Consider the following 17,674-nt stretch of genomic DNA (forward strand, 5'->3'; position numbering starts at 1 on the left):
AGCCCCAGCTGAGAGGGGCCCTCAGCCCTGGCTGTCCCTGGCTGCAGGGAGGGCTCCGAGCAGGGCCCAGGCTCTGCTCCGGGGCCCAGCAATGGCACCAGAGCACCGGGCAGGGCCTGAGCCCAGCAATTGCCCTGCCCAGGAGGCAGAACTGCTGCCCTGGGCAGTGCCCAGCCCTGAGCACATTGGCCACACAGGCTCTGGGCTCTCCTCGCTGGGGCTGTTGCAGAGCTGTGTGCACACAGTGCTGTGCCTGTGCTCCGGGATGGCCCTGCTGGAGCAGGGAGGTGCCACCAGGTGCCCTCTGTGCTCCCTGCAGCCTGAACCGTCCTGGGATGCTGTATGAGCACAATCAGTTCCCATTTCACACCAATATTTGACATCCTGAAAATTACTGTTTTTTTCAGGCAGCTATAACTGTGGCCAGTGGACTTCAGATAAAGTCTCAGGACCTTCCACCTGCATCATCATCACAGCTCAGCTGAGGAATTTGCTGCTGAACTCTCATCCCTCTGGAAAACAAGGCTGAGGAGCTTTTCTCCAGATGGAAAGTATCACTAAAGCAACACACATTGCCCCTGGTGCCATCCAGAAGCCCTTCCCAGGGAGCCCTGCACTATTAAACCAACAAAGTTCTTGATGAATTGGTGAATCATTTTAGTCACATGGCTTCTCCTTGTGCTTTCCTGAGGTTGGAATACGAGCTGTAAATGGGAAATGAGCTGAGTTCTCTCCATGCTGTGCAAAACTGCCTGAGACTTTGCCAACACTCGGCACTAAAACAGCAGGGAGAGCTGCGGAACCATCCCAGCATCACTCCTTGCTGCTGCCTCAGCTGCTCTGCCAGCACAACAAGGGCTGTGACAAAACACTAATGAGCAGAAATCCATCACAGAGCACTTGCATGGCTGCAAAACATGGGGAATATTTCAGTGGAGTTACCCAACCACAGAGGAAGTCAATCCAAACTGCAGGAATCATGCTACAAATGTAGGAGATACCACCGAAATCTCGTCATTAGTCAAACCATGTCACATCCAATCTCCCCTTTGTAGGATCTCCCTCTTTTCTTGCCTTCCCTCTGGCAGCTACACATTCCTGCCTTTGATCAGACCCACGGGAGGCAGAGCCTCACATCAGGAGCCTGCAGGAATTCCTGTGCTACTCTGATATGACACAGAGGTGTCCAGGAATCCAGGGGGAATGGGATCTTCTGACCCTCCTCACTGCCACAACACGGGAACCCACATTTTGGGCTAAGACCTCAACTGAATGCTGAGACCTCGGAAGTAAACCCCAAGCACGGGTTTAAAATACGCTCTGCAGGTGAAAGAGAATTAATTGTCTGCAGAAAATTGTTTGATCAAGTTGTCACGGGAGTTAAAGAGGTTTATATAGCAAAAATTCTGGGCCTGGAAACACTTCCCAGAAAAGGGCACAACGACTTGAGGAAACCAAATCTGCACTGCTCGACCCCAGAGATTTACAGCTAATTTTCCTAATTTATACTCCTTAGAATTATAGAATCAGTAAGGTTGAAAAAGAGCTGTAGATCATCCAGTCCATCCATCAATCCAGCACCACTAATCCATGTCCTCAAGTGCCACATCCACACCTTTTTTTAACCCCTCCAGGGACAAGATGGGGCAGCCCCAGCTGCTCTGGGCACCCTGTGCCAGGGCCTGCCCACCCTCCCAGGGAACAATTCCTTCCCAATCTCCCATCCATCCCTGCCCTCTGGCACTGGGAAGCCATTCCCTGTGTCCTGTCCCTCCATCCCTTGTAAAGGACTCTTGTAAAGAGTCTCTCTCCATGTTTCCTGTAGCTCCTTCAGGTCCTGGAAAGCCCCAGTGAGGTCACCCCAAAGCTTCTCCTCTCCAGGCTGAACAATCCCAGCTCTCCCAGCCTTTCCTCCCAGCAGAGCTGCTCCATCCCTCTGCTCATCCTGGAGCCTCCTCTGGGCTCTCTCCAGCAGCTCCGGGTCCTGCCTGTGCTGGGACCCCAAAACTGGTCTGCAAATTTAAAACTAAACCAACATTTCTCTTTAATTTTTTTTGTTTCAGAAGTTCCCCTTCATTTCCAGAAGCCACAACTAAGAAGTCACAGTGGGTAATTTATGCAGTCAGTACCCGTGACCTGACCTCTCCTGTCTTCTCTGGGGGTAAAAAAGTGTTTTAGTGACCAGTGGGGAAAAATTAAGACACAGGATTAATTACTCAATTCACCTCCTTCCTAAACTCAGCACTAAATTACCAAAGAGCTTTTAGCACCTGATTTAGCTGCTCAATACAAGCCACAGCTGTTCTGTTCTTGGGTTTCTGTCATGCCCCATGTTTATGCAGTTTCTTGAAATGAAAACTGTAAAATTCAAATATCCTGGCAGCTCGGGTTGTTAACAGAGTAAGCTGTCAGAGAACACAATTCCTTTCATTTATTTGTAAAAACAAGCCACCTTTGAGGGAGGAAAAAAACCCATTTTGAAAGAGCAGCAAGAGAGCATAATGAAGCCGAGCTCGGAGGAAAACAGAGACTATTTTTATCAACGACGTCTCCCAGGACCAGCAGGGCCAAAAAAGAATTGAATTTCATCAGGATCTGATCACAGTGCTTACTAAATTGCTTTTTGTGTATCTGACATGCTTGATAAGAAGTGTCCCCAGCAGTGTCTGTGCAGGGAACTAAATGAAATGCATTATGCAATGGGCCTCCTGCCTCGGCACAACCACAGTTCAGTCCAGAGCTTCTCCTGCTTCCAAGGTGACGCCTGGCATTAAAGAACAATAAACATTTCTTTTTTGACTTCTGGCTTTTTCCCCTTACGGCTACAAAGTCTATTTCCTTGCTTATCCCTCAAATTCTTGATGGCGGGCTTCTTCTTACCCAATTTCTGTGCAGATGAGCAAGCTGGAAAGCCTAAGACAAGCACCTACATCTCCCCAAAAATCAGAAAATATTTAATGACCACGTAGCACCATCATAACGACTTCCAGATTATTTTTATTTTCATTTCTAAGAGTAATTTCTTGGCAGTAAAAATATCCTTGAAATATTAACCCCATTTTGTTTCCTTACCAATGCTATTTCTCGCAGAGGGATAATTCCCTGTATCACATATCTATATCTGTATCTGTATTTATATTTCTCTTCCTAAGGACGACAGGCTGATGGCTTCTCCATGCCTTTAAAAAAATTAACTACACAATAATACACCAGAAAAGGCACAAGAAGTTACAAGCAAATGATAAGAGAAGAGAGAGACTTGATGGGAAAATATAACCAGTACCACTAGTGGGATCTTATTTTCAGCTGTATTAAACTAGGAAAAAAAAAAAAAACAAACCAAGAAAGAGTAATGCATTTGAAATACAAAAAATACAAGAGAAATATCAAGATGATTAAGTCAGTATTTCACCCAGGCCCTTTGTCTCTTGGCTGACTCCCTTTACACAGAGATTTTATTGCAATAATGTTGGTGGTTCCTTCTCTTATTCCCACATTTCATCTTCCTGCAGAGACTTTGGCATTTCCTCACCTGCAGGAACAGGCGAGGTCCAGAGTCTCAGAGCAGTGGGAATTTCAGAAGGCTGAAACAGGAGGGGGACATCTGGGGTCAGCAAAACCCCAGTCTCAGCTTGAAAAACATTTTCATTTTCTGTACTGATTTTCCTCTCTTGTGGGTACTCATCGAGCACTTCTCTAGTCCAGGAGTGGGAATGTCACCTGGAACTACCTCGCTCCTTAATTCCAGCTGTATCCTCCACTGCCCTCTCCTCATTTAAGTTTGCCATCCTGTCAGGGAAGGAATTTTAGGGAGCCATTTTGCTACACATTCTGCCTCACCATTACTAAATGCATTCATACTTCAGTGGTAACGTTAACAGTGGCACTTCTACATGGAAGGTTATAGGGGAAAAAAATGGGTTTTCCCCAGTAAATTTTGGATGCATTTTCAATAAATTTGTGCAGATATAACGTGTGTGTGTACACACCTCACCTGCAACGCTCACATCCTTCATCCTTAAGCTCATCCTCACACCTTTATAGGGTGAAATAGGGAAATCTGGTGTTTCATTAAATGCTGTTCTTTCTCAATCGCAGGACAAAAAGCAGGAATTCTTTAGCAAGCACAGCCCTGCCTCCCCAGCACTGCTGTGCTGCCCAGGGTATTGATCCGGAACCAAATGCAGATTCATCTCATTTTCTCCTTTCAGGAGAGGGCGTTCCACTCACCATGAATTCCCTCGTTCTCTACAGGAAAGACCTCTAGGATTCAAGGAATGTTTTCCACAGCACCATTATCAATAGCATGGAGCAGAGGCAAACATGACTGTCCCGGGAATGGGCATTTTCCTTTCATTTCATTTCCAAGGGTGATCTCATTTCAACGTGTACTTGCACGTATTCATCAATTAAGGTTTTGCAGATCACATTTGATTAATTGAGGAATTAATATGCACCCTCTGCATTGTGACGACAAGCTGGAGAGAGAAATAATTCCTCCTGACCCCTAATGATCAGCTACAGTTTAATGGGACAACCCAGGCACTGAAATAATTCTCTCCACCAGGCCCAAGGGATGTGACAGAGATGAGAATTTCTCTGGACTGAAGGTGGCTAATAAAGCATCGCTGCAAGAGTATTTTGTTTAAGTGTCAACATTTAGTGCCTTCAAATGCTTCGGAATGAGATTTAAGGATCAAACAAATTGCTGCATATGTTTCCTTTGTGACAACAGCTCCACTTGGTGCTGTGACAAACATGGATCTATGGAATGCAAAACAGAAGAGAATCTTGCAGGAGCTCCTCAATCTACACTTGGGTGTTTCAGCACTTCATTAATTCATTAGTTGGATTTTTAGCCTCAGCTTAGCTGCACAGAAAGGTGATTTGTGCTCCTGCACCTGCCCTGCTGCCCATCCCAAACCCACACCAAACCCCCTCTCCAGCCTTGCATGGGTTTGACTGCTGTGGCTGTGACCAAAGTTTGAATCCAAGCAGCTCCTTTTCCTTCCTGAAAGGAAATCCCTTCTAATTTCAGCACCACTGTTCCTTCCTCCAAGCAAACTCAGGACTCTTTTTCCTCTCAGCTCCTGACAAAGCCGGAAGAACTGAGCATTATCCCACTCCTAAGTTCCTAACCACGATGAGAAATATCAGTCAATCAATGGAACATTCCCAGATTTGAAAACAAAACAAACCATAAAATTATAAAATCAGCCATTTCTACCACTTTGTTCTTGCCTTGATAATGAATCAGATTTGAGATTAAACTCTACAGCTTGATTAATAGCTAGAAAATGTCCCTGTTTCCAGCAGCAGCCAAATTTCCAGCCCAGCCTGAGTCTCTGGAGAGCTCCCAGAGCTGCTGCTCCTCCTGTGCCACCCAGGGAGCCCCGTATCCCACAGGTCACCCCACAACCCAGCCCAGCAATAACCAAAATGTGCTTCTCTCACTCCAAACTTCAGAGATGATCTTCAGGGACATTTTTCTTCTCCTTTTTCATTTTTTTGACCAATTATCTTCTCACTTTTCGGGCAAGCTTGATCCTTTTTCCCTTAAAACTTCCATTTTTAAGGATCAGAACTATTATGATATTTATTAATTAATTTTTTTTTTTTCCTCCCACAGACAGCAACTCAACTTCTGCACCACCACTGGCTTCAAGTCCCCAGGAGGAAAGTGCCTTTCAGACTTTATTCCCTTATCCTGCAGCCTTGCTATAATTTTTCTCAACCACAGCGTTGTTCCAAACACCTGGTTCTATACACACTGCTTACATTTTGGAAGCTAAAATCACAGTTTTGTGGGGTTTTGAAGGGCAAACCAGGCAAGGGAACCTCTCGACTATCTGCAATACACCTATGTTTAAAGTCACAGGTTAATCCTAGATTAACAGGGACTGTCCTGCCTGATCAATACCTCAGCCAAGGGAAGAGCTTGCCTGACTGCTACAGGAGATCATTCTCAGCTTTATATATTCACATATTAAAGCTGCTGACAATTTTACTGACAATTCTTTTTAATTAGCCATCCTGGTGTCCTCCCAAATACATAAAATTTAATTACCTGTAACATCGCATCTTTGTGATTTTAACCTTTTCATGCTTCACTACTTTTCAGTGACATTTCCCTTAAAAAAAAGGCTCTACCTATCAAGGGATGACATGTGGGAGACAGACAATCAATCCTAAAAAGGGGAAAGAGAGGGAAAATCACATCAGCAGACTGAAAACACCTTTTATGGCTCCTTATCACGCACTAGCAGATAATCAATAGCTTATCAAAGCTGTCCATTTTGACTTTGCCGAGTTATTCATTCAAAATAACTAATTCAGGTTAAAAACCCACCCAATATTGTGAACTTTATCCATTACCTTGAACTTCACACCAATTTGGTGACCTCTGCAGGGCTGCAATTAGAGTGAGAAGAGGGGGAAAATGCCAGTGAAAAGTTTGCCTGGAATAAAAGGGGTGGCTGCACCCATGAGAGGACTTTATCATTGTTTTTGCCTTGCTTTCCCACTTCCAAAGCACTTCATGATTGCCTATCTGTTCATCTTGCATCTCTGCTGAAATTTAATTAGAAAAATTGCTCCCTGCCTCCAACTGCAAATAACTTGGCCACAAGTCTTTGCCTTTTTCCATAAAAAGCACCCTGACAACGGTAGAGGTGTCAGGGAAGTCAACCTGCATTTCCCCTCCCCTCATCTGAGCCACAGCATTTACCTAAATTGCAACTGAAAAATTAACCCGTGGAAAAAATGGGACAATTTGCTCATCTTTCAGTGGGAAAGGGACTGTTCAGAGCCTCAGTTGTGAAGTTCTGTTCTAATTTACTCAAGAACAAGGATGTAGAGACACAGCCGGTTTTTAAAACATTTCTCTGGTTATTTCCTGAAGTGACACCACCGCCCTGGCCACCAAATAATTTTTGGAATTAAAGTACCCAGGAACTCCCATTCATCTCAGCCCAGCACTAATTATCTTGCACCAAAGATTTTAGTCTAATTAACAGCAGGGCTGGATGCTGCCTATTCAAAACACAAAGCCACTTTTTTCTTCTCCAAAATGATTTGTATAAAGAGAAACAATTCTCCTAATGATGAAAACTCTGTTTTCTCTGGAAGGCAGACTTTGAACATTTCGTTTTGCCAGCAGACACAACTGTGCTCAATCATGGGCTAATTCCAGCAGGAAGTGTAAATACCATCCCCTACAAGAGCGTTTAGCAGCAGTCCCAAAAACTGGACAGAGCCTATTCAACTGGGAAAGGAATAATTAGAAACAAATTAAACCCCAAATAATTTCCTGAGGCTTGATGCCACTGAATCACAAATGCAGCTCGTAAGTCTCGACGGGCCAAAGGCTGGCAGGGCTCTTTTACCATGTTTGAATTAAAAAAAGCCAAAGCTTAGTACAAATAAGGCAAAGAATATAAAGGCAGATTGAGATTCAACTGCTCCAGAGACCAACAACTCCCTAAATTAACCATGAACATTTGCAGTTTTAAATGTCCCGTATCTAACAAACAAACAAACAAAAAAAAGGCAAGAAAAAGTGGCAACTGGAGCTGATTTTTTAGTTTTATGCAGTTTGACTATTGTTAGGGGTGATTCCCTCCCTGTGAATTGTCTTTAAGCAGTCAGGTTTAAAAGCCAGCAGGAAAAAACCCCAATTATTCTGTGGGATTTTACCACTCACACAGGTAAGAGAGGCATTCCTGATCTGCTGAGAGCTTCTATTAAAGTGGATTTAACCACACGTATCCACTTCAACTCAGACTAACAGGCCAAAATCTGAAGGCTGAGTCTTTCAGCGCCCCAAAAATCCTCCTTAGCAGCTGTGTGGGTGCTCCAGGTGAACCATCAAATCTCTCCCACTTCAGGGGAGGTCTTTGGTGTTCGTTCCATGGTAGATCCCTGGATCAAATGTCTTTTGTGCTGGTGCTTCCCACAGCAAAAGAAGTAAATAAATTAATTTCATGAAATCCAGAACATTTTGATGAACTTTTCCATTAGTATAACCAAGATGGGGAGATGGTGTTTCCAGAACTTTCACTTGTGCTGCTGCTGCAAGTTTTATATTGATGTGTCTCTGGGAGGAAATTCCAGGGGGTTTTGTGTTTGGGAGGAATTGGGATTTGCAGGGCCAAAAGAAGGAACTGCAAGGGAATTCAGCTGGAGGGAATCATCAGGTGCTTGTCATCCTCAAGCCCAGAAGTACCGAAAACCAGAATTAATCACTGAATTAACAAAGCTGGAGAAGACCTTTGAGATCATCAAGTCCAAAACCAGAACATCCTGTGCAGTGTTAATTAATTAGCAAAAATCAGCATAAAACTGATTTGTCCAGAGCTGATTAACCCTGGAAGAGTAGGTACTTGTTTGAAGGGCCTTCAAAGGTACCCCTGGGGAGCCAGAGGCTGCTGCCAAGATGGACCCCAAGATGGATGACAGGTCATGAATTTGGTTCATTTGCATGTCAGGGTTAATTCTCCAATTAAAGCTTCAGTTTAATGATGTAATTTCCCCTCAGCTTGCCACCCTCTCAAAGGCTTTTGGTTTACACATTTTGGGCCTAGAACGGTCTGAGTGTCCTTGGAGAGCAGGCCTGGAGAGGCTTTGTTACGTCTACCTGGCAGGAAAGAGCAGAAGTTAGCAGGCTACAAGAAACTTCAGTTATACACTGGGAGGTACAGGATTTGAAAACTATGAAAGTTAAAACCAAGGCATCGATGGAACTAAAGAGGCCCTTCTCACTCATAAAGACATGAGGCCTTCTAGGGGCACCTCCTGCTCTCCAGTGTCTTTTTCACCCCTCTCAACTTCACTGTTGTTTGAGAATGTTTTATTTATGATTTTTTAGCCTTTCATCTCTCCATGCTCTGCTCAGGCCCAGCCCTGTGAGGACCCACAGACCCTGTGAGGTCCCTGCTGACACAATTTCTGAGGGTTCTGGGGATAATCAATACAAACCCAAACCCTTCCCATGCAGGAGGATCCATCAGAGGTGCAAGAACAAGGAACTTGTGCAACAGTGAGGCTGAATCTTGATTTAGTACAAAATCCTTGGTGTCACAGAGTGTCTTAGCACCCATGTGGGTTCATAATTACCCCATGGAACCCCATAATAAATCCCATGGTTGCAAATCTAGTCCAGCAATTAATTAAATAAATCTAATCCGTATTTTGCTGCTTAATAGGCTTTTCTTCTGTGCCTGATGATGGAAAATACTGAGTATAGAAGTGAAGAAAACCTTCATAATGTGAGTGTGACAGGAATGGACTGAAGGGGGAGAAAAAAGGAGGAGAAATTGTCTTGCCCATGTTATGAGATATTCATGAGGTTGTACTTTTTAACTCCACTTGATGACTTGCACATCCTGATAATAAATGCTAATTTATTCAAGTCTTCCTGATACAACAGGGGGAAAAAATGAATTACCAGAGTTGATCAGACACAGAAACACTAAAATATAATATAAATATAAAGCAATGTAACGACGACAACGGAAATCCCCAAACCTAATCAACAACCAACACAGGCTTTCTTGGAAACTGAAATTTAGCTAATAGCAATTAATTAATTAATTAATTCCCAACTTTTTACCTCAGTAAATTCATGGATAGATTCTAACTATACTGGACAAAAAAATATTACTCTTCCCAGGGACATGAAATGCTTTATTTTAGGGGTCAGCTAAATAGACATCTTGCCCAGTAAAGCAGGACTTCTCTTTCCAGCTACTGCCTCTGAATAACTCATACTTCAACTTTGTTCCTCATTCATTAATATTCCTTCTCATCTTCATTGAAAAATTAAAACGCAAATTAAAGAAAAAAAAAAAAAGATGGTGTTAAAGTAAAAATAGTCCTTTAGCCTAGGGAGTAGGGTAATTGTAGCTTTGGAGTAGGTTAATAAAGAATAAATATAATACATAAAAAGGTAAAGGATAAACGTAATATAAATGTTTCCTAGCTGAATCCAGGTATCATCCATATCTTCCAAAGGAATTATTGCTTAAAAGCCAAGTAAATATTTGAGCTTGAAGGTATAACTTCTTCCACTTAGGTTTATCAAAAGTGCTGCAAAGAGATAAACAGCAAAGGGTTTGTGGTTCATCAGCAGAACCAGGTTCTCCTTTCATAGATCAGGAGCAGTTTGACACAAGAAAAGCCAAAAAACAAACAAGAACAGCTGCCCCTGAACACGCTGCAGCTCAGGATGTTCAAATAAATGACTTTTGCAGCTCAGTACCTAAATCCCAGGTCAGATTTTTCCCGGCCCAGCCCCTCTCCCTGGCAGACACTGCTCTGTCTTCCAGTGAGGAACGTGCCTGGCCAAGGGCAGGAGCGGGGCCGGAGCTGGAATCCTCCGTCTGAGAGGCATCACCACAAAAATTGTCTGGTTTGTGTTCTACCTTCAGATAATCAGATAAAACCCCATTAAAACACCGGTTATTTATAATTCTTGCCTCATCTGCTCCCACACTGGGAATTGTAACAGATCTGTGCAGGTGAAATGGGGTCACACTCCCTCATCCTGCACGGTCTGGGTGCTCTGGACACCCTGAGGAGGCCCCACGCTCAGCTGGACAGGGAGCTGCCTCCTTTCCTTAAAATGCCACCAAGCCCGCAGCAAATTAAAGCAGAATTTAAGGTCAAAGCAGTTCTTCACCAAGTCCCAAACACAACACAGCTACCAAGGGTGTCAGCTACACCAAGGTGCAGAAGTGCGTGTGGGGAAGACGTGGAAATCAATACTCCAAGGCTAAATATGGATCATGTCTCCCTTCCCTTGACCCATCCCAAGGATAATTGCAGCAGGAGTCCTGAGGCCACACAAAGTAAGACACCACAACGTGTGGGATAGGAAAAGAGTGCGAGGCGCAGGAGAGGAAGGGAGAATAGGCAGGGAAGAACAGGAATTGCCACACTTCCAGCCTCAACCTGCCCCTGGCTGGAGGCAGCAGGACACAAAGTGTGTGCTGTGATGAGCAAGCGAAGTTAAAAACCTTAATGTCAAAGCTTAACATTATTTTAATGTCATCCTAATGTCAGAGTTAATCAGGTGGGGCAATACCTGGTGATTTAATCTGTTCTGCCTTTTTATATCCTTAAATATATGAATCAAAGGTCACATATCAATATTAATTCAGCAATCCCTGTTTCTGTTTCACCCACCAGAGGCGCACATCTCCAAGCAGCAGCTCTGCTGTGAGGAATGGCAACTGGCACCAAGTTGCAACAAGAAATGATAAAGTTCTCACCTCATTTTGGGATTCCTGGAGTGGGAAATGAGCCTCACACTCACCTTTATCCCTACCCCATGGATGTATTAACCGACAGACTTAGCACAAGGACCTACATGGGATAAAATAATAATAGCAACTAATAATAATAATAATAAGAGTTGCTGATAATAGCAACAAAAAATCCTTTCAGGGGTCAGTGACTAATGCTTCCTCTTCCCAAAAATCTTTCTCTGAAGGTTTATAACAACCCTCAATGGAATAACGTCGAGTCCCCTCCCTTCCTGGGGATATTTTGAGAGTGAAAAACGGACAGATCAGGAAAGGCAATTCCAAAATTTACCAAATTTCAAGACTCAGCTCTTGCAGCCAACGAGCAGTCTGGCACTGCATCCGAGCTGGAATTTCACCATTATTCCCACATGCATCTTACCTTGGTTTCCTCTTGCTTGGCACACAAAACACGGCATTAAACAGAGGTGACCTTTTAGTTCCAGCTCCCAGCTGTGCCCACGGGACAAGATGACAGGCAAACAGATAAAACCTGGAAAAATCCCAGAGGACTTACAGGATCCGTCAGCTCTGGCAGGCTGGCTTGGTAGGTGAGGGGTCTGCAGTCCCGGGTGTTGTTCACCAGCACACAGGGAAGGAACATTGGTCCCAAATCGTCCCCGTCGAGCACGTCCACGGTCAGGGTGGTCGTGCTCGTCCTCCGCTCGTTCAGGTTTTGGGCTCGGTCCTGTGGAGCAAACCAGGTCCAGCTGGTGAGACTTCCTGTACTCAGAATCTCCTGAAAGGAATCTCCAGAAAAGAATCTCCCAAAAGGTTTTAAGCAAAGCTAAGGATAAAACATATAAGCAGCAGAATTATCCATGTGCTAGGAGTAATTGCAGGAACTTCAGCCTCAGAGCTACACCTGAAAGGCTCACAAGTAAAATTAAGAGAAAAAGTGAAGAAATACTGCAAGACATCAATCACTCAGAAATAATACAGTTTGGGAAAACTATAGGACTAAAACTATAATAATACAGCACATTTGTAGACAATAAAAAGGCCCCGTGCCTTATTCGTAATCAGAAATTGTTGTGCTTTTACCCAAAGTACGCATTAGCAACAGTTCACCTCTTCCTTCTTCCTTTATTTAGTGAAGAAACACCATGAGTAGCCAATATTTTGTTTAAAACGTTCAAAAATATTCCCATTTTCACAGAGGAACTGCTGCATGAGCTTTCTTTCGCAGAACTAAAATCTTGGGAGGGGAATATGGGCCATGAATTAAATCTCGCCCTCCTAACCTAATTTAACACTGACAGAAAAAAGATCAATTTTTAAATTTGTTCTTATTTATGCTGTTTAACATCATCCATCTATGTAAGATGGGGAGTCCATTGCTCTAAATTGGATTGGACACGTATTTTTTTTTCCTATTTTGCAGTCCACTCAGTTCTTGCACCAGCTTCACTTTTAGAGTAAATGTGGGAATTTCTGCATTCAGCTTTCTTCACGGTCACTGATGAAAAATAATTCCAGCTACAAGGAGCAGCCTTCATCAACAACTAAACCATTTCTCCATTCCTCCAGTAAGTGCCTCTGAGACATTCTGGATCAAAGCAGATACAGAGTAATTAATTTCCAGAAGTATCCCAGGATGCAAGGACAACAAAGCACTGATAATGTAATCACAGGAATGCGACTGCACAGTGCACACAACAGAGAGAATTCAGTGCAGCCTGTGGGGTTATGGAATCCCAGAATGGTTTGGGTTGGAAGGGACCTTAAAGCCCACCCAGTGCCACCCCTGCCATGGGCAGGGACACCTCCCACTGTCCCAGGCTGCTCCAAGCCCCAATGTCCAGCCTGGCCTTGGACACTGCCAGGGATCCAGGGGCAGCCCCAGCTGCTCTGGGCACCCTGTGCCAGGGCCTGCCCACCCTGCCAGGGAACGATTCCTTCCCAATATCCTATCTATCCTTGCCCTCTGGGGGCACACATTCCCTGTGTCCTGTCCCTCCATCCCTTTGTGAAGAGTATCTTTCCATGTTTCTTGTTGGCTCCTTCAGGCCCTGGAAGGCCACGATGAGGTCACCCCAAAGCTTCTCCTCTCCAGGCTGAACAATCCCAGCTCTCCCAGCCTTTCCTCCCAGCAGAGCTGCTCCATCCCTCTGCTCATCCTGGAGCCTCCTCTGGACTCTCTCCAGCAGCTCCAGGTCCCTCCTGTGCTGGGCCCCAGGGCTGGGGCAGCTCTGCAGGTGGGGTCTCATCTGAGCAGGGCACAGGGGCAAGGAGCATTGAGCCACACCCAGAGCCTGGCTGTTGCTGAGAGAATGCTGAACGTGCCACAAAATATGTAAGAAAAGAGACTGCAAAATGTATCTGCACTTCTGTGCCAGAGAGATGTCAGGAATGTGAAGGTGTGAATTCAGGATCGTCTGTTGCTTCAGAGCAAATATCATTTCCCACGAACGAAGATGTATTACAACAGCCATAAACAACGGAGGACAAGTTTTCATTTCAGTTGTTATCAGAAGGACAAAAAGAGAAAAAAAGCTTTCACAGCCCTCAAGGGCACCAAAGCCCCACTCTGATGACAGATATCTGAGATACAGTTTATACATCACTTTTCTTCTCAATGCGTGCTCTCCACTGCCAGCCACTCTGGAAAATGCGCGTATCCACTCTCCGCACACTTGTGATATGACTTGAAGGAAAAATCACCTCTTTATAACAAAATGCATTTCAGACCTGAAGGATTCAATGAAACTGTGTCTGTTAAACTCATCTGAGTGCAAATTAGCCTCGCCAGCTTTGCTGGAAAATGGACATTTACTGCCACAAGGCTGCACTTTTCTGCCTGGGCTGCGCTGCAAATTTGCAAGTTGCTCCTTGTGCCAAAAAGGTTTGCTTGTCACACTCTGAGCAAGCTTTTTTAACCACTAATAATATGCCTGAGCTTTCAACAGCCTGGATAAATCTTAAATTAGATCTTCAGCAGAAGAGGATTTATCAGAGCTGGCATTTCAGCAAGGCTCTGCCTTTCCATGGGAAGGAAACAAAACCCGCACCTAAATCGGGGCATAAATGGCCTTCAAGAGATTTATACTCACATTTGCTTGAACAATGACAAAATAACGAGTCTTTTCTTCGTAATTTAGTCTTTCCCTCAGAACTACTGCTCCAGACAAAGTGAGAGGAATATCAAAGGTCCTGTTGGAGGTCTGAAAACGAGAAAACAACACAATAAAATTGAACATGCCTCGAAGTTGTGTTGTAGCTGGGCCACAAGGGGATGATCCCTTGGCTGGAATTCCAAGACCGCATCTGCTCTTCAGATCAGAGATTATAAAGCTTTCTATGTTTTCTCCCCACCCAATTTCCTCCTGAAGAGCCCCACAAAAATTAGTGTGTACTGAACAGAATTCTCCTGGATTCTTTACATATCCATGGCTACTTCCAACCACAAAAGTCTTGACTACTCTGCTTCTCTCCCCCTTGCCATCCTGAGTTCAGAACAAATGCTCAAGTGGTAGAGATAAGAAATCCACATCATTGTACTTATCTGATCTTTATTCTGCTTTTCATGAGGGCAATGAAGTGCTAAACAAGCAGAGAGCATCAACATTTAGGTACCAGTTCATGCATATGTTCCTACACGAGGTAATTCACATTTCAGGGTAAACGCAGGTGTTAAATCAGGCGAAATTCAATTTGTTCCGTGTATTTGCTCCCACAGACTCAGCTGACATAGCTGGGGCAACAACTGGCAGGAGGGCACAAATTTCTGACCTGAGATCCAATTGCAATTTCATTATCAAATTAATCTCATTTAAAAAAACCCCATCTTTCCATGCTTCAATCTCCCAATGTAGGAGATAGTTAATATTTAAGTATTTTGAACAGGCAACAGCAATACAAGATTCCAAACACAGCAGAGGGACACAGGAATATTATTTCTTTACATCACATAACAAGGCCGTTTTCCTCTAAAAGTCTAAGCAACTGCTAAAATTGTAAATTTTATTTTTTTAATATATTTTTGTTATTATTGTTTTTCAGCAAATAAATGAGAATGAGTGTTAGATGCAGGTATCCATGGTGGGCAGGAAAACAGGATTGGGAAGTGCATCCCAGACTAATAAATAACTGGACACAGTCAGAGTTTGGAACTCATCCTTTGAGATAAAATATTCATAGTTCCCACCGAGGGGGGAAAAAAATCAATTAGGAGATTTATACTGAGGCCAAACAGAAATCATGGAACCCCAGAATGGTTTGGGTTGGAAGAGATCTTAAATCCCGTCAAGTCCCACCCCTGCCATGAGCAGGGACACCTTCCACTGTCCTGGCATTGGACACTTCCAGGGATGGGATAGACACAACTTCTCTGGGCATTAATGGAAGTGAAATAATCCAGCTGCTGACAGCGAGGCAATGAGAGAGAAGGGAAATTCATCTGTCGTTACAGGGCTCATAGGCAGAGAGGATACTCGACATGAAAGAAAACATTTCTTTATGTCCAACAGCAACCTCCCGTTCATTTGCTACTTCATGTCATATAAATATAAATATAAATATACATATAAATACAAATATATACAACTATATTTATATATTTATATATAACTATATAAAACTATTTTACAACTATATAAACATATAAATATATAAATGTATAAATAGATAAATACAGATAAACATGGAGGGAAAAAAGCCGGAATGGCTGTACCTTGTCATTCGGATTGTACTGGATGACGTATTCTATTTGGCCATTGGGACCATCATCAATGTCAATAGCACCATTGTTTCCAGAAAATCCTGTGAAGATGGTTGTTCCAACTGGAGTCAACTGCAAGAACAGCAAGAGACACCCATTAAAACCTTAAGGTCTTAAGGTTTATTTTAACCTTATTTTCCCCCCTAGCTCTGGTCTATAATGCATCAAGGGAGAAATTCATTTTAAAAAAAAAAAAAAGACAAAGATGAGAAAAACAGTCTTTAAAAAACTGAAAGAACCCATGAAATAAATATAGATTAAACCCAATGAAAGTTCCTTTTTCAGACTCAGGAAGGAAAACAAGGATGAGCTGCAAATGTAAACAGAACTTATTTGACAGAGTCTTCATGGCAACGTGAACAGAGCCAGATTAATATTGTTACGTGCAAACACAAACACCCAGAGAGCTTCATGGCTTTGAACAAACACAAGAGTGATTCTGTTGCTCCAATATTGTGTTGGCAGCAATTGAATACCCATTAAATGATGTTTTGAAAATGAATCCATTTATAATTATCCTCGTGCAGATAAATAGCACAAAATCAAGGCCCATTGAGAGCAAGGACAGAAGATTTCTTGGGAGTCATCGTTTCTGAATTTTAATATTCAGGAAACTTTGTGAGTAATCAACCTGAAAGTGCAAAAACAACAAACACTCGTGGATTCAGCACAACCCTTGCTCCCTGCTGCTCCCATCACCCCCAAATTTGTGGCCCCTAAATTCTCAGAGTCCCAGTGGACCCTCTTCTTTTGTCCAGAATTTACATGAAGTTGCTGCACATATTTAAACCTAGAGGGCCTAAAAAAGTTTGAAATGCTGCAAAAAGAGCAGGGGGCAAACGACAGAGTCATCCCAGCATGTGGTACAGATGTGGATGTTATTTCACGTTCCTATTTTGTAGTGCTCACAATAAAGCAAAGACTTAAGTCCCCATTTCCTCCTGCACTCAGAGTTCCTGTATTTATAAAGCTGCTAATTAAGGGTGTCATGGTTCTCTGGGAAACATTTTCAGGGCTGAGAATACTGAATCTTTGAAATAAAAACCACCAATTCGAAGCCTTTTTATGGTAAAACAAGTGGGGTTTAATTTACAATCCCACCACTATCCACACTTACACCACAACTCTTTATGTTCATGTTTTGCTACAAACTTGACTTATCTGCTCCCAGAACAGGCAGCAGAAGTGCCACATGTGGGTGTAGGAAGTTGACTGCACCCTCATGGGTTGGGATGTGCAGGGGAGAAGGGGACAGAAGACCAAAGTAACCTGAAAACCAGCTGGGAAAAGTTCCAGGAGGGCTGGCAGGGGCTTTTCCCTGCAGATGGGCTGCTCCTTGACACCCACTCAGGCACCTCCGTGCAGCCTCCTCAGCAGCTCAGGAGAGGAAAATCCAATGCTCCTGGGGGAAAACAGGAGGACCAGGCACCCACTGCACACACATGCAGGACAGAGGCCATGGGGAGCATTGACTTAACATCCTGCCAGCAACAAATTCACTGGGATGGGGATGGAGGGACCCAAGCCAGCACTGTCCCCCATCCCAGCCCTCTGGTCCAGGCTCAGCATCACTTCTTAACTCCCAGCTCCTCTTGTCCTCACTATTTTCTCCTCATTCCTTGCTGCCACATGGTGTTTTCCCCTCTCTTAA

The 17,674-nt window shown here is 43.7% G+C and overlaps 1 protein-coding gene across 3 annotated transcripts in view; it reads right to left on the reverse strand.

The window, feature by feature from the left end:
• PCDH15 (protocadherin related 15) overlaps positions 1–17,674 on the reverse strand; it is a gene marked incomplete at both ends in the record, with an annotated part of 282,257 nt that overhangs the window by 184,221 nt on the left and 80,362 nt on the right. For all 3 annotated transcript variants that reach the window (XM_082286268.1, XM_082286266.1, XM_082286267.1), the window contains 3 exons: positions 11,821–11,991; positions 14,357–14,467; positions 15,976–16,095. In XM_082286268.1, coding sequence (XP_082142394.1) covers positions 11,821–11,991; positions 14,357–14,467; positions 15,976–16,095 — 402 coding nt within the window. The remainder of the gene's footprint in view (positions 1–11,820; positions 11,992–14,356; positions 14,468–15,975; positions 16,096–17,674) is intronic.

The sequence above is a fragment of the Coloeus monedula genome, assembly GCF_965178545.1.
Source record: "Coloeus monedula genome assembly, chromosome: 8".
Classification (NCBI taxonomy): domain Eukaryota; kingdom Metazoa; phylum Chordata; class Aves; order Passeriformes; family Corvidae; genus Coloeus; species Coloeus monedula.